Raw genomic sequence first — 14,056 nt, forward strand, 5'->3', positions numbered from 1 at the left:
TCACTCCCAGGTCTTACAAATTCTAGGGATTAGTCTTCTGGGCTGTTCACTTGATCATAAAGTAGCAGAAATATTACGTGGCACGTCTACAAGAGCAGACCATTAATTGGAAGGGTTACCAGCAGCAAAAAACCTCTCCTCTCTACCACTTTCTCGGCCCCTACCAAGCTTCTATCAGAGGGAAAGACGTAAGGAAAAGGAGGGGGTCCCAGGTTCCTTTGAACTAGGCCAGTGATGACAAGCCCAGGTGTACAACACAGATTAGCAACTACACATTCTGGGACTTTGAGAAGAGAAACTGATGGTTAGTTTTCTGAGGCCAACTACTAAGTGTGAACAAATTATTGTTTTAATCACAAGTCTACTTTCTGTTGGTTTGTTCAAATGAAAATTCTAGGAAAAAAATAAATACCTAACTTCAATTCTGGTCTAGAACTCAATGTTCATTTCCCCACTGAGAGAAGAAAAAAGAGAAAGGAAAAACATCATCTTGTTTTTGTGGAAAGCTTTAATAATGGATTTCTAATCTGGAGTGTGAGGCACCATTTATTTTCCTCTATCAGAAAAATTCCTGCTGAGGAGAAAGAAAAGACTTTGAGGGGAAAAAAAAAAAAGAAAGAGGAAAGAATATGCTAAATACAGTCCCAATGTTTTGAAAACGAATACACAGAAATAATCTAAACTAAGTGAGACTTCAGTGCCCGCATATCAACAGTAAAGTTAACAACAAAAGGAAAATTGGAAAGAGTTTTCTCCAAATAGACATCTTGTTCCAGAAAAAAATGTGAATTTGGTTTGCAGGCTTGGCATCTTCTTGGTCTGAAATAAAGTATTTTGGATGCTTCTGCAAGGCCGCTCTCAGAAGTCCCCCTGGTTGGATGGTTACATTTCTATTGTTCCATATTTATGCACCACTGCTCACTTCCCACTGTTTACTAAACAATTTGTAGGGTAACTCAGATTTACTGCTGTTTTCCCAACAAAACCGTTTTACGGCACACATCTCTCTGTGACAGAACTGCCCCCAGGGAAGCAGGTGAGGTGCACATCTTCTGCTCGCAGGCTCTTACATAAGGCCGCAGCACTAAATGAAAACAAGGCAAATGAACTACCATTTCCACTCAGATCAGCAACTCTCCAAGTGAGAACAGGTAGATCAAAGAATAAAAAAGAAGGAACAAAAGGCCTCCGTGTAAAAGATGAAGATGGTACCAGGCAGTATCAGCTTTCAAATGAGCAGAAACCAATGGACTCCGGTCAGGAAAGCAATTAAGCTCAGTTGGGTCAGAGACACTGAGTCAGGAACAAGGAAGAAAGTTACACTCCTAGCTCCACGGCAGGATGTCCTGGCTTCACAGTCAGACACACCTACAACTAATCTCAGACCCACTAGTTAAGCAATTTTTGAGGGGAAGCTACTTGACCTCTGTGAAAGCTCTGTATCTGGACATGTAAAAAATACCTATATTGTCCTCATGGGCTTGAATATACAAACACACACAGAATGCTCAGTATACTGTTAGCACACAGTAAAATCCCCCAAATGGTAGCTGCTGTCCCTGTAGGATGGAGGAGGAAGAGGAAGAAGATTGAATGTAGGTTCCATGAGATTAGTGATTTTGGTCCAATTTTAGCCATTGCCAAATTCTGGCACTCAGATATCGGATGATTTATCAAAATAAAAGTATAATACTTTTCAGAATAAGGACATTAATTTCACCACTTTCTAAGACCTTCTGGAAATGGCACCTCACGGCTTTGGTGAAAGGCCAGCCATACCGTCCATTTCAAAGTAACTGTTGTTAAAACCCATATGCTGTTGTCCTTTACATTTTGTGCAGATGACAACCATCTTATAATCTATCATCTATAATCATCTTAAATCCCGAGTCAATACATCTGTCCCAACATCTTTCACTGCCCCTTTGAAGACATTAAAGCTCTTACTTCCAATATGTATACAGAACAAATATTCCAAGAATACTGCAATGTTTGACTTCACTCAACGTTAAAAGATCATTTAGCTGAATTATAACAAATAATTGACATTATTTTTCATCTTTTTTACTAAAATATAAACGCTACAGTCTTGAACGAGCGGCAGAGAACAATAAAACCACCAGGTCGAGTGACCTGGTCTTCTAGGTTTCTGTGTCTTGTGAATTTCCAAAAGCAGCACTCAGGGAACCGAGTATCTCACCTTTGCAGAATGCTCCATGGTGACAACCACTTTGGTTTTGGCACTGGACACTAAATCCATAGCACCACCCATTCCTTTCACCATCTTTCCCTAAAAAACAGAAACAGAAAATAAGTAATTCTGTATCTTTCACTTCTTTAGTATGTGGAAGAACAAAATTAACTTGCAAAAAGAAGCCACTGGAATCGTTAACAAGAAAAAGTCACTGTCTTTCACTGTTAGTACTTGAAGCTTGTTATAACCCAATATTTTGGTACTCTATTATGCTGTGCTTGAAGGATAAAGTTCAGGATAAATGTTGTCACTTTTTTTTTTTGCAGTTTTTTTTGGCTGGGGCTGGGTTTGAACCCGCCACCTCCAGCATATGGGGCTGGTGCCCTACTCCTTGAGCCACAGGCGTCACCCCAATGTTGTCACTTTTATTAAGCATGGCTAACATTATTTTGTTGATGATATATTAGCAATAAGATAATCAACGGATAAGAAAAATTTCAAGAACATTTCCAGAATTCTGGGAAATTATTATTATTATAAAAATGTCAGATTGAAATCCAAACACTCCTGACATCTACTTCCTTCTTTTTAAACACATATAATCGACACCACTGAGTCTTCAATTACAGGTACTTTCTAAGGCACTCTCTTGGATTGCCTAAAGATTAAAATGCCATTAGGTAGTAGGCTGAGGCACTAATAGTAGTTCTCTAAGAATGATTAATGTAAAAGGTGGGTCTGTCTTCCTAACACTTGGCATTTATCCTGCTCTTAGAAAAATAAAACAAAATGGTAAACATATTCCTATGAAGAAATAATAGAACACAGGAGCGGCATCGTTTCACCATTACCATTCTATTTTTTTCCTATATCTTCCTATTTGTGCTCGTCTGTCCATCTCTCATGCATAATACATTTACCTTTTATGTTCCCCACACTCTGAGAAATTCCCACTGTCTGGTATGTCTCCTGGTTACAGAGTCTTGGAAAAAGCAGGTGTTTCCAGAGATGAAGGAATAAATTCTTACTTAAGTATGCTAAAGAGAAACATCTTCCAACATCAAAACCTCCTTGAAATCTTTTTTATTTTTTAACCCAAGTCCTCTTGGTTGATTTGCCAGTAACCTCTGAGAGAGTTCTCAGCTCCTTTCTCATAATTTTAGAGTTAAAAGATTAGAAAATGCACTTGACACTTGGCTTTAAGACACGGTCTTAGATCCCATGATCTAATAGACATTTTGCAGGTCAACGTGACACAGGATGAACATGAATTAGATCAGCAGCAGAAAGGAAAAGAGCAGTTAGTCATGACGTCCTTGTGGTTTGGAGACTGAATGAGATGGATGGCAGCTGGCAGGCTCTGGAGAGTGGGAAGTGCAAGGTGCAAAGTGAGTCTGGTTTTAGACGTGTAAGTTTGAAGCGAAACAGAATATCCATGTGGAAATGTACAATTTTAAACTTCTATAAGTAACGCCTTCATCCTTAGCTTCAATTTTAATAAACCAGGTACCAATTTATTAAATAGGTCATAATATTTCCATAGAATACTGATACCTTTATCAGTACAAGATATGGATAAGTCAGAGAGGGAAGCAATGAATGTTTATTGTAAAGTCAATGCTAAAGTCTGAGATTTTTAGGGCAACAGAAGACATTAAAGCAGCTCCATGATAAAATGCCTCCACCTGCCATGGTGTAAACATCCAGACCAGCTCAGCCTCCACAGTGTCCTTGGACAGCCTCTCGGGGCTGACAACTGGAAGAATGAGGAAGCAGCAGCCAGAGAAAAGCAGAAACTAAGCCAGCATTAGAATAATTCTAATTCACGGATTTTTGTTCCTGTGACACAATGGTTACATAGGTAAAAGCTTAGGACAGCTTCTAACAGGAAGCGTGTTCAATTTAGGCAAATGTGATTTACACATTTTAAATCACTGTGAATTAGGTAAGAACTATTTATGGAGCACCTACTGGGTACAAAACACTGCACTGGCAGGAAGATAAGGCACCAATAAACTTGGTGGATAAGCCACCTCTTTGTTTCTGTTAAAAACAACAATCTTGCTTGACTCAATATAAATGAATAGCCTTCATCACTCAAAGAGATCCAAGCACTTTGATGTTTCATCCCCAAAGCACATGCTACAAATTTCAAAGCACTATGTTGATACTTAAATTTAATGTTTGTTTCTGAGAATGAAAAAGGCACAAGATTAGGTACAGAAAGCCTGAGATTTCTTCTGTTAACCCACTATGAGATTTCAGCAAAACACCAAATCTCTCTGAAGTTAGCTTCATTATCTATACACCAGGAATAACAAACAGCACCTATCCTACTGCAGAGCCGTGATAAGCACTGTATGAGATAATGTATGAAAGTGTGTGTAGTAAATAAAGTTTACAAATGTATTCACTTTTATCTTCGTTCAGTCAATTCAACTTATCAAATGACTTAACCCTGGCACCACACTGGGTACTGGTGTCAGAGATTATAAAAAGGGTTCTTTACCTTGAAAAGCTCATTGCCTAAAAAAGGAAAAGTATCAATGACTCATAAAAGAAACTCAGACCAAACTTCCTTCCTCTAAAAGAAGTATTCTCCACTTCTCCCTCATTCCAGGGTAAAGCTAATTGCCTTTCCCCTATGCCCTCAGGATGTCATTCTGTCCTGGTGCATTTCAACTTCTCCCTTCCTTTCCCTTCTTTCAGTCACCTCTCTTCCTTTCTTTCCATTGTAAGTATTTGGATGAGTGAACAGATGAATGAACTAAACTAACATAGGTATCACAAGTTCCAGCAGAACACTGAGGATGCAACTGCTAATTATGCCAGGGGAGTTCACAAAGGAGGGAGTTCGCAAAAGTAGTTTGCCAGGTGGGAAGAACACTACTTTGAAAGAGGAAAGCTGAATTTTCTGATAGGAAGTATTTCTAATAGGTTAACAGGAAAACTTTCAAGTATTTGGTTTTCCTACCCTTAGTATGTTTATTGCATTCGAAAAAGAAAACGGAAAGTTTCCCTACATTTCAATTTCCAGAAGTAATTATTAAAAGAAGACTAGTCACTCCTATTTACACGCTCAGAAAAAAAAAAAAAAAAGAATCAGAGGCACACTCTGATGAGGCGCACTCTCGGAAGTCAAGTCAGATTCATCACCATCCTTCCACCCAGCTTAGCCAGCTTTCTTTTGGGACCCCACTGCTCTCATGTCCTAGCTCTCTACTGCACTCATGGGTGGCCATGTGCCTGTGTCTCAGTGAAAGAAAGGGAGACAATATGCAGTTTCCAGGCTCTGGCTCATAAAATCCCTTGCATGCAATCCTTCATGCTCTTTCTCCTTCTGCCATCTGGATGTTGACACCAAGGTGACCTTAGAAAGTGGCTGAGTTTCCCTCAGCGTAGTTCCATAAATGGTCACGTGTAGCACAGCCCACTTATTTGGAAACACATTGTACTGTTCAATATGAGTGAAACATAAATGTGCAGAGTGCTGAGCCACTGAAACGGGAAGGCTTATTTGTTATAGGAGCTCGTGTGACTCAACGATGTGGTGCCATATGAGTCATATGGAAGGGTGAGAATTCAGTGCGGAATTAGAGCTAACGATTGCAGCTGCTCAGAGGGGGACCGGAGCCAGGCTCTTCAGGAGACTTTTACTGCTGCTCCTTGAGGGAGGTGACAATGCCAGACACCATGCCAGGCGCAGTAATTCACCTCTTATCCACATATCCAAGACATCGCTTGACATCTTAACAGAGGTACAACAAACACGCTGAGTGAATGAAGAAAATGAGTAAGATTCTGAGTAGAAGGGATTAGGAGAAGATGAGAAAGAGCACGACAAGTTAAGGGAACAGCTAAAAAGGCATACAGACCCCACTCCAGCCCCGTCTTCCTCTCCCAAATTCAATATCCTACTCAACGTATAAAACAAGAAGCTGATGAAACAGGAAGATTAAGAAGCTAAAAATATGCCTTTAAATAAAGCATGAGAGAGAAAGTGATACTTGGGGAAAAACAAGACTATAATGAAGAAGAGCTTCTGGGCATGACAGACGCACTGGGCCAGAGTGACACAAAGTGTGGCTTTCTTGAAAATCTCATCAGCAAACATACATTTCTTAAACGGTGCAACATTAGTTCTGAAATGCATTCTGGCTAGCATAATGGAGAGGTGATTGCTGCATCCTCATTTCATAGCCAACTCATCTTTTTGCAGTTAAGCATTGACCCTGATAACAAGTATGGAAAGAATTCTGCAATAAAATGAGCTAGAAATGCTATATGCTCCACTGTGACACTGCTATGCAATCTGTCTAAAGAGATACTGATTCAAGTATTATCCCCAATTTACAAATATTTATTCAGGGTCTGTGATAAACCAGGTACCAATTGGGAATTAGAAATGAAAAACGAATACATTATCTACCTCATCTCTAGAAAATAGATTAAAATTAATATCTCCAATATATTTTACCTACTTTGATCCTATTTCCCCAAAATGTTAAAGAAAGTAAAAGAAAAACTACGTTACGAAGGCAATAACATTAAAAACATCAATGCATCAAAGCACAACTATTAAAATTGCACTCCCACAGAAGTAGTAATTCAACTTCTAAACATGACCTTGGGTGATACTTTTAGGATCATCTAATATAAAAAGGTAAAATGAATACATTTCAACAGTTCTTTGCAATGCTATTTAAAATAAAATATAGAACACACTGAAAAGCATTCTTGCCACCACCTTTATCTTTAGGACAGAAATAGTAATGGTTCATTTCCAGATTTTTCACCTTCAAATATTCTGGCCTTAAGTGAGAAACAATTTATAATACAGGGAAACAATTGTTAAAACATTTTAAATTAATGCCAAAGTAAATTGTGCCAAAGTAAAACATGTGAATATGCTGGAAGTAAAAAGGAAAGACAGCTGTGGAGTGATTTATTAATAAAGCGAGGGCTTGTTACTCAATATTAAACACCAGAACAACCTCTTTATTTCTGTCTTCCCCATTAGGAACTATTAAAAAATGCTCCAGGGGAAGAAAGGTCCTCCAAACCTGCTCCTCACTAGTGAGTAGGAGAGAGGGAAACTAAACAAAAATAATATTTGTTGAAGCATAAAGAAGCAGATAATAACGCCTTCCTTTAGGGGAAATAAGAAATTTATAATTTGCCCTCGTTTAGCAGTTACAACCAAGTTACATCAGAATATTTCTCTTTTCTGAATTATACTTTTCAAAACCAAAAAGCACAGGGGGCTTAAAAATAAGTTCCACTTGCCAGGACAGGTGAATTGATCATGTAAGCTAACTTATATAGAACTAGAAATATAATTATATCTTCTGCTGCTAGGTACATTAGCGAAATTGCTTATAATAAATATCAGTTATCAATCATAATATGGGCTTTTAAAAGGGCATGTCAAAAAAGCAGTACTCTGATGAAATCAAAATTTCATTTTAATAAGTTCTCTTGTTTGTGTTTTCTCAGGGATGCTTCTCATCCATAAACCCTCATTCCTGTTTCTCCATCCTCTCCCTCTACAGGTCTTCTCCACTTTTCTCTCACAGAACTAAAATCTGGTTCCTTCCTTGACTGTACCCTTAAAGTGAAAACTGTACTCAGGCAGTTCCCTAATAGTTAACCATCTGATTTCATAGACACTTTGTGGTTTTACTTTCTTATATTCCTGGCCCTACCTATTCCATTTTACCATCGACACCTGAACACTCTCTACGCAGAGGGATCCATGGCACAATCTTGTCCTGGTTTCTCCTACCTCTCTTGAGACTTTCAAGCTCCTTCTAGCATCCTTTTTCCCAGACCACCCTCGTATGGTGGCCAAATTAACAGCTGTGTTGTTGGTTCTTGTCTCTAGTTTTTCTCAAAGAGCAATTTTATCTACTCTCATATTTACACAGCATAAATTGTCTCTGATGACTCCTAAACTACATTTCCAGCTCAGGTCTTTCCTCTGAGTTGCAGGCTTCCATATTGGAAACCTTTCCTAGTACCCCGTGGCACAGTCTGTTAGCACATTCCCAACATTGCTCCCTTTTATTCCTGGTCTTATAGTGAGGCTACATTTTCTCTCCTTCCTTGAAGTTAGGTCGGCCATATGAATAAGTTCTAGCCAATGGAAAGTGGGTAAAACTTGTATAATACTCCAAGTCTGGACCAAAACACCTTCTAAGAACAATCTTCCATGTTCTTTCACTTTTTGCAAACTACAAATTCAAAATAGTGGAGCAATAGGATGGAAGGAATCTCAATCCCTGAATTACTGCACAGAAGAGAGCTGTCTGCAATCAGGGATATTAATTTTGGTTTGATGTAAATGAGATATAAAAACTACTATTATATTATGTTAATTCATGCTTCAGCTCAGTATGAACCAAATTGAATTAAGCATCTCTATCAACAAATCTCATCTACCTATTAATTTCCTAGATCAGTTAATGGCCAATCACTTATCCCAAGATCCACATCAGAAATTTCCTTGTCTCTTGCCTCGTCTTCATAATCCACATTCAATTAGTCACCCAATACTAAGAACTTCAATTCTCCCAATATTTCTTGAACTTGACTTTTTCTGTCCTAGCTAGGACCCTTGTGATGTCTCCATATAGACTTGTAATGGTCTCCATACTGGTCAACGTGTGTGCTGCCTCGTCCATCTCAAGTTACAAAAATATAACCTGTCTGAAATTAGCATCTGATTATATTGTTCCCCTGTTTAAAACTCTTCAGTGGTTCCTCAGTGCTTCACAGTAATGTATTACCAACTTAGCCTGACATTCTGGGCCTGTGACAACCCGGCCCCTGCCCTCCTCATTTCCTCATACCCCATCCACATTTCCATGCCACAAACAGTGAATAGGGCTATATTACCCTATGGCACAGTCTAGTATACCACATACAGCTTCATGGTAAGGACTAAGGTCCCATCCCCATTCTATTAAGTGGACTCCAGCGTATCCTTTACACACAATGACTGCTTTTCCCGGGAAGTGCTCCTAGACCTCTACCACGCCCATCAATATGATTACATTAGGGGTCTCTTGTAGGCACTCTCACAGCTTCCTTGCATATCCACATTTTGTAACTTAACACTAAGTTAAGTTCAGGCTGATGTTCCACTGGTGGGTAGTGGCAAGGCCATACAATAATTATAATGAAAATTCTTCGTTGTAAGAGGCACCCTGTCTTCTCTCTAGCCACTTCCCCCACATCTAGCAATTTAAAATGCAACAGGAGTCTCCAACACCCCATGCAAGTATGACTGCTGCTGCTCTGATTTATCATATCTGTTCTGATTAATCAGCACCAGTGCCCGACCATGTCTAAGAAACCTGATACCTCTACCATTAGCCATTAATAAAAATCTACTTAATACCTGTTACGTGCTTTGTGCTACCCTCTGTGCACACAAAACTCCCACCATTAGATAACTCCCAGTTACTGAATGCCCTCTTATGTCCCTGAGGTTGAAAGAAATCAAGAATGCAAATTCTAAAACCCTAAAGATGTCACTTCTATTTTCTTTCAAAGATTCACAAAGAAATCCATTCCCCTTATAAGGGCAAAGGAATAAACACTATTATAGTTAATATAAGGGCACTAGAACTGGTAAGTTATGGTTTCATTCCTTATTCTTTATTACTCATGGGGCAGAGAGGGAAGTTTTTTCAACTTTTATATTTATTTAAAATTAGTTGACTGGTTCAAGCACCTGCCCCTACAAAATTCATAAGCATTTTTTTCTTAACATACTCAATTGGTCTAAGCTCTCAATACCCTCCTGAGCAATCCTACACCTGAGCACCTTCAGGAGATGCTCCATAGGGAGTAAAACACCAGCAGTTTGCAGGTTTCCCCTGGACAACAGAAACAAGGCAAAGCAAATCCAGATCCTTTTGAATGAATGTCTGTCATTTTTAATATACTTGGGACTGTAGAAAACTACAGCCAGTATCATACATGCATATATAAACATATATTGAATATTTATTATTTTTAATAAAGTTTCTTTATTTGCTTTAAAATATAAGGATGATTTTTTCCTGGACAGTCATTTCAAAGGAACAATAGCGTAGGATGAATTATTTTGCATATTTCTGCAGAAGAACGGGAAACATTTAAACTTTGAGAGTTTCAGAAAATTGACTGTATAGAATGAGCAGCTTATGTATACTATCTGTGCAATTTTTCTTGGCTGTGGTAGAATAACAAAATCCAGTGGTTCTAATCCTAAATGGACTGAATTGCTAACTGTAAATGTGCCTCTTGCAGACGACATCGGAGTTTTGAGTTCGAAGTTATCGCACTTTAAAAGCAAATGCCTTTTAGAAAGAACAATAATAGACTTGAAACGAACTCTATTAATACACAATAGAAAACTGGAAAGAGGGAAAGAACAATTAAAACCTTCCCTGGAAAACAAGAATGGTATAGCACAAACTGGTGAGTTAACAGTTGTGCTTGAGGGATTGGTGATTGAGCAAGAAAAAGTCACAAGAGGGAGGGAGGGGAAAAAGAAGAAAAAAGAAAAAGTGACACATGGCAGCCCATCTTCAACCATAACAATCCAGCAAAATGGTGATAAGCACTGAACATGAAAATGGAGAGCCTTGAGCAAGGAACAATTACCAGGTTGGCTGTGGAAGGTACTAACAAATAATCATGTATCTATAAACACCCTTGTCCGAAACTCATGCTGTTCATATGTAGTTAATGGAGACAACATACCATCCATCATCTCTGCCTCAGGTTGCTGCCAGACCCAAAATACACCAGCTCCCAAACCATTTATATCTAAGGCTGCCAATGACACTGTTAACGGATTACCAACCTCTGCGCACCAACTGATAATGTTCCTGCCATGGGCACTTCAATGGTGGCTGAAGAAAACAACTTGTCTTCAAATTGTACTCGTACTGATGTCAAAAATCCTCCGTGCAAGCAACACTGACTTCTTTAGAAAAGAAAGAGTGCTTACCTTCTACCAGTGCAGCACTGGGAAGCTAGATGTATCCACCTGAAGCTAGAAGTATATTAAACCATGACATCTATAATTCTGGACATAATTCTGCTTTGGAAGCAGCTAAATTAAGAAAATCAGAAGGGTGTGTGCAACTTTCACCTCAGCCATCTGGAAATGCCAACCCAGAAACGTTGCCCTCGAGGTGAGCACAGAGAAAAGATACTCATGGTAGGACCATTAGGAGCTATCATGTGAGAGATCAGAACACTTGAACTATGACATGGGAAAGACCATGGCCTCCAGGCTAGGAAAGAGGAGTCGGTGATGGGAGAAGAGTTTATGATGCCAACTGCAACACCAGAACCATGCGCTCTGCGTCGAAGCTGCATTTCCAGTTCTCCCAGATTCTATTCACAACACTGCAGAGATGAAAACCAACATCAAACAACCTGGCAAAATGAGTTCACCTTGTTCTATCAGAGCTCTTACAAAGGACAAGGATGGGCTTGGCGCCTATGGCTCAAGCGGCTAAGGCGCCAGCCACATACACCTAAGGTGACGGGTTCGAATCCCCAGCCCGGGCCTGCCAAACAACAATGATGGCTGCAACCAAAAAAATGGCCGGGTGTTGTGGCAGGCGCCTGTGGTCCCAGCTACTTGGGAGGCTGAGGCAGGAGACTCGCTTGAGCCCAGGAGTTGGAGGTTGCTGGGACCTCCAGCAAAAAAAAAAAAAAAAAAAAAAAAACAAAGGACAAGGATGGAAAGCACTTTGAGCAAGTGTTTCAGGCTGGATATAAGGACATAAGCTTTCATTTAAAATCATTAAATATTAGAGTATAAATAAATACAACAAAGCACTGGTACTGTACACTATCCAAAACCAGAATAAGTAACATATTTAAAAATACAAGAAGAAATTACTGTCTTCCTTCCTTTGGGTCACTCAGAAGAGATGTATTAGAATCATATGAAATTGCCTACATATGATCATGTATAAACTTGCACATGGTTGGCTCAACCTACGTTTTACTAGTGGGGGTTAAAAGATTACATTTTCTAGTACAGAATTTTTTGTAAAGGCTTATATGTTTTTGGGAGGTCCTTGATAATCATTACAGAAATGATAGCTGAAATGCAAATGGAAAGGTAACAATTAATCATTTCTATGTGTCTGCATGTACTAAAATATATCAATCCCCTCAATAACTCATTTATGTGGAATATGAAATTATTACTATTTTTTCTGCAATCAGGAAATAGTCGTTCTCAGTTTATCTTCTGATTCCTCAAAGAGGGTGTGGGTTGGTTGGGAAGGATGGGGAGGGTATGAGAGCCAGAACCATGAAGAGAGAACACTCGCTCCACCACCTCCTCCCACTGTCTGCAAAGCTCTAAGAAGCACAATTACAGAATTATCGTAATTACATCGCCATCTCTCACAGCTGTTCGGTACTTTTTACAGAGGCAGAGACACAGCGACTGAAAGAAAATCATTAAGGAATATATCGAAATCATTACCCACGTTTTTATCCACACTAGAAAAGATGAAAAAGTAACATGGAATGTAATTTAAAAGTTAAGGAGGGAAAAACCCCACTTAAGGGCAATTGTGAAAAAGCATGCTATGTACACTAAATGTAGGTGTCCTGGTAAGCAAGTATTAAAGGGTTGGCTGGGAGAATTTTGAATATGCATATAATTAATAGTAACTGTTTATTCCTCAAATGTCATCTGGATTCAGCTGATGACCTAGTTTAATGACTGCTAAGTACCTATTAGGAATCAACAGTTATGAACATTCATAGCAAACTGAAAACCCTTCAATAGTTACTGGAGAGTCCTGTGCAAGTCCTACTACGTAAAATTGGGTCCTACATGTGAGGACCCAATGCTTCTCACATGTGAAAGCAGGTCTAACTCCGGTTTGCTAAGAAAGCATACCCCTGCTCTCAGGGCTAGGAGAACAATGGGCTTCCCAGGTGACATCATTAACATATATTCAGAACAGGAGATAAGTATGAGGTCTCGGCTACGGCTACAAGGGAAAAGCAGTATCATTTTGTGAGAATGATCCCCTTCCCCACCTCTGAGAACAATAGAGAATTCTAGAATCATAGGCAGTGGATAGTTATAGAAATAAAAAACATAATTTCTCCTTTAAAGACCCTAAAACTTAAAGTGCCTACTAGAAAGGTAAAAATGGCTCCCCTTCAAAGTGGGGAGAATGAATGAGGTGGAAACAAAGAACTTTTTCAAGCACTGAAACAGGTTACAAGAATAACTTTGGGGAATTTAGCACAACATTACTAGTTTTGAAAGAAAATAACAAGGAAATTGAGAGAGTGTTAATTTCTATCTTCTTATCTTTTCAAGTCAACCGTGCCAGAGCAATCTTTTAATGGGAAAAAAAGAAAAATGAAGTGTCTTTGGAGAGAAGTTAACAGTAAAACGAAGTTTGGTGAAGATGTTGCTGATGCAGAAATAAAAATACTAAAAACAGAATGAAAAAAATAAAAACTTCTTTTAAAGTGATACATTATTAATGACCAAAAAGAGGTAGAAATATATAGAAACAAACTTGAACTCACTTTTTGACAGGCCAATGTTTCTTTTGAGTCTCTGATCTTGACGGCTTCTATAACTTTATCTTTAACCACTCTTCTAAATACCAGAGATGGATGTTAAACACATTACAAAACAGTATTAAAAATCACTATGGCTCAGCACCTGTGGCTCAAGCGGCTAAGGCGCCAGCCACATACACCTAAGGTGGCAGGTTCGAATCCAGCCCGGACCCGCCAAACAACAATGGCTGCAACCAAAAAATAGCCGGGCGTTGTGGCGGGCGCCTGTGGTCCCAGCTACTTGGGAGG

At 39.1% G+C, this 14,056-nt stretch overlaps 1 protein-coding gene across 1 annotated transcript in view; it reads right to left on the reverse strand.

Annotated features, from left to right (window-relative positions):
* The window catches only part of OXCT1 (3-oxoacid CoA-transferase 1), a 144,878-nt gene that overhangs the window by 35,699 nt on the left and 95,123 nt on the right, over positions 1 to 14,056 (reverse strand). The window contains exon 14 of the mRNA XM_003792957.2: positions 2,201 to 2,290. Coding sequence (XP_003793005.1) covers positions 2,201 to 2,290 — 90 coding nt within the window. The remainder of the gene's footprint in view (positions 1 to 2,200; positions 2,291 to 14,056) is intronic.

The sequence above is a fragment of the Otolemur garnettii genome, unplaced genomic scaffold (assembly GCF_000181295.1).
Source record: "Otolemur garnettii isolate 467f Iridium unplaced genomic scaffold, OtoGar3 scaffold00063, whole genome shotgun sequence".
Classification (NCBI taxonomy): Eukaryota; Metazoa; Chordata; class Mammalia; order Primates; family Galagidae; genus Otolemur; species Otolemur garnettii.